At 48.7% G+C, this 3,509-nt stretch overlaps 1 protein-coding gene across 1 annotated transcript in view; it reads left to right on the top strand.

Moving 5' to 3' along the window:
- Positions 1-3,509, top strand: part of LOC113214914 (uncharacterized) — a 78,657-nt gene that overhangs the window by 50,980 nt on the left and 24,168 nt on the right. The window contains exon 8 of the mRNA XM_052272379.1: positions 1,976-2,278. Within this exon, the coding sequence (XP_052128339.1) occupies positions 1,976-2,278 (303 nt within the window). The remainder of the gene's footprint in view (positions 1-1,975; positions 2,279-3,509) is intronic.

Here is a 3,509-nt window from a genome sequence, read left to right as displayed (position 1 = left end):
GGGGGGGCTAGTAACAACGTAATGAGCAACATTAATAACAAGCACGAGCCGACTATCTACAGTTCTGGGCGGTAGTAATCAAGCAGATGCTAAACACAGCTCGGCTTGTTGCCAAGCTCGAGTCAACAGGGCCGACAGAAACTTCTTTTACTGGTGTGTTGCAAGAAGTAGAATAGTCCTTTTTATTTTGAAGTGTTTCTGGTTGAGAGAGTTGACTTGCGTCAACGCTCAATGTCATCCACATCAAGTCGAGTACGGATAACCAAACCAGCCATAAACCTAAATTAGTGCACTGTGAATTTTGGGTGGTTTAGACAAGCGGAACACCCACACTGTACAGAAAAAATCAGTAGATGTTTTTCAGGAGTGGCACTCTGAATCTTGTTTTCAGACCATTACTCAAAATTTTCTAGGTTAAGACTGAAAATTCAGACTTTTTACACTGCATCGTGTTTTCAGAGCGATTTGTCTGAATATTCTAAAGTATATTTTCAGACTTTACACTGAATCTATAATTCAGAGTTACCGGTATGAATTTTGAGCGGAAAGTCCACCAGACAGGCGGACGAACCACACCAGTAGCCGAAGATGCTCCCCACGCAGGTAGCCAGCAGCCGAATGGTTTAGGTGGTGGCTTCCCGACCTGAAGGTTGGCGGCTCGACACCAACCAAGGCTAATACCGAATGGACAGATATGTCTTCACCTGGGCAAAGCCCTCTTTGTTCAGTCGCTCTCTACGGGTTCATTTTTAACATTTTCAAAAATATTTTTATACTGGCTGTGTGAATTTTCAGACTTTGTGGTATGGTAAGGCAGTACTGAAATTTCAGACCAGGGTGCAGTTTGAATTTTCAGACTACTGGTCTGTAAAAAAAAACCTTCAGAGTTAAGGTACTGATAATTCAGTACGACTTTTTTTACAGTGTTGTGCTGGCAGAGGCATAACAAGGAGTAGGATGGATAGGCTCAGTGCTCACAAATTTGCATCTCAGGAATAGAGGAAAGTTGGACAGTGCCTTTTTTAGACTTTGGTGAGTAAAAGAAACCACCTCACCCCCCTGACAGTGCTGCTGCACTGGTCACTGATAAATTTTGATGTAATTAAGGATCGGTTTGTATCTAATTAGTCTCAACCCTGCATTTTAATTATTATTTTCCAACATCATCCTCTGAAAGTATTATAAATGTATTTTATTTTTCGAGAACTTAGTTAAAATTTGAAATACATTATTCTAGTTTAGCTTATTGCCGTTCAAAAACGGAGTATCTGGGAATCATCGGTGCGAGGCCAAACTAATCTTGCACCGTTTTACTATGGACGCCTCTTTTGCAGTTATTTACGCAATTTTCTTTGGGAAGACGCTGGTTTATTTTCCTTGAAGAAATGTATCTAGGATGACAGACAAATTCTCCCTAGGGTATGGCCATTAGGGTTCAATCCAAAGTCTCAAATTGTGTTCTAATCAGTTACAATTGGCTTCATACGAACAATTGTCCATAAAACTGGACCATTTTGTAACTGACAAGTTACGCGTGCAGAAGTCCAGAGCTCAGCTACAAATTTGTACGGAGCAAGTTACAAAAATGTCTATGGCATTAAGAGTGCAGCCCTATAGAAATATAGCCAGCACCTCGCTAGGCTTAAGGTCTCTCTCGTCGTAAATCAACGAGGTCAATGTGGACCGGTGAACACCGTGACGTTACAGTGCCCAGAGGCTGTGTACAATTTTTTACAAGCAGGCCCGCCCTGGACCCTGGACCCCTACCAAGCGAGCTACGCAAGCTAGACCCTTTCCTCGACCGGTGAGAGGTCGGCATTATTTAGCTCGCATAGCTCGCTCTTTGCATGGCGCTATAAGGCTCAACGGGCCAGCCCCCAGCGTCATTTGGTGGGGCCACAGGCCCGACCATTATTAGTCACTATTAGGTTGATATGTATCTTATACTAGATGTGCTGTTCTCTAAACTCAACAGATCGACACCTTCGCTGCCAGTCTGAAAAGTAGCGGCAGCGTGCAGGATTTCTGCGAGCACCTGGGCCGTCGTGGCGCGAGCTTTTCGCCAGAGCAGCGGCTTCTGACCGAGGGGGTTACGGGTGACTGCGGCTACCTCGACGTGCTGCAGGTGGTGAGCGACAAGCCCCTCCTGGATCCCAGAGCTGCCGTCAAGCGGTGGACTGAGCCTCTCGACAAGGCGGCCGCCGACTTGGCCGCCCGCGCCGACTGGCACCGCTTCCTCGTGTCCGCGTACGAGCGGCTCACGCGCCACGAACAACAGGTACTACGTCTTGCAAAAGAAACGGACCTCTGCTGCGGGGCTACTCCGCGCTCCGGCTCGGGCGACAGACGGACACCGGCCGCCCCGTTGCCGCTGTGCACAAGGGTGGGGGCGGGGGGCACCGACTGCACGGCCGGGCCGGCGGGGCGCGCTGGAGGGCTCGGCCTGCCTGGCCTCCTGGGCCGCAGCCCCGGGCCGCAGTCTTCCGCGGTGGTGGCGCGTGCCTATCGGTGACGGGCGAAGTGACGGGCATTGTGACAGGCCGTAAGCGGCTGCATCGGCCACTCACAAGTGTTCAACTACCTGGCAGCTGGAAATTTCCAGGACCGTGTCGCACTCATGCGGTTCACTGAAAATTTGAACAGTTTTAAGTTTTTGGGTGAACAATTGAACACTTAGAACTGTTGCCTGCAACTAGGGGCTGGGTCGCACTTATGCGGTTCTCTGAAAATTTAAAAAGTTACAAGTTTTCGAGTGAGAAATTGAACACCTAGAACTGTTGCTTTGAATCCTGTTAGGACTGCAGTAGAGGAGACAGAGGGCATTCCCTATCTGGGTGCCTCATCACACTTGCACACCCGACCCGACACCCAGGTAGGTAGGTAAACGAAAAGAAATTAACACATTAACGACAAGCGCGCATTGGGTGAGAAGGGGGGGGGGCAGTTCTAGTGCCATACCTGGAGGATATGTAGTTAGCGATAAGCAGGGTCGAAAAGGAGGGCCCGCTGAAAAGGAGGGTCGGCGCAAACCGCCGCGTACGCTTGTTTGAGCTCGCCTCTGTCCACATTTCAGGTGTTCATAGTTCATAGCGAACGTGAACGGATGCTTGAGTGTCGAAAAACTACAGGAAATTTGCTCCACCACCAAACGAAGGTGCCCCCCCCCCCTCTCCGCCAGCCACCTTACAACCCGAGCGTGACACCGTTGATTCCAGATAGTAAAAAGTAAATCTTTATTTTCAGGCGCTCTTCACTAGGGTCTAGATAAGCTAACACACCCCAAGTGAAGGGCGCCTGAAATTAAAGATTTACTTTTTACTACCTGGAATAATCGGTGTCACGATCGGGTTGTAAGGTGGATGGAGAGGGGGGGGGCACAATTTTTTGGTGATGCCTATGTGGCATGTGCCTGCACATGCCTAGGCTAATGTAGGCAAAGCCAGGAAACTACGTTCTATGAATTTTTGAGGTGGAATACGAGACTTGTATTACATCAACAAATAGGGCAG

This window comes from Frankliniella occidentalis, unplaced genomic scaffold, assembly GCF_000697945.3.
Source record: "Frankliniella occidentalis isolate FOCC.00 unplaced genomic scaffold, Focc_3.1 Scaffold203, whole genome shotgun sequence".
Lineage (NCBI taxonomy): Eukaryota > Metazoa > Arthropoda > Insecta > Thysanoptera > Thripidae > Frankliniella > Frankliniella occidentalis.
This window is presented reverse-complemented; position numbering and strand designations above follow the sequence as displayed.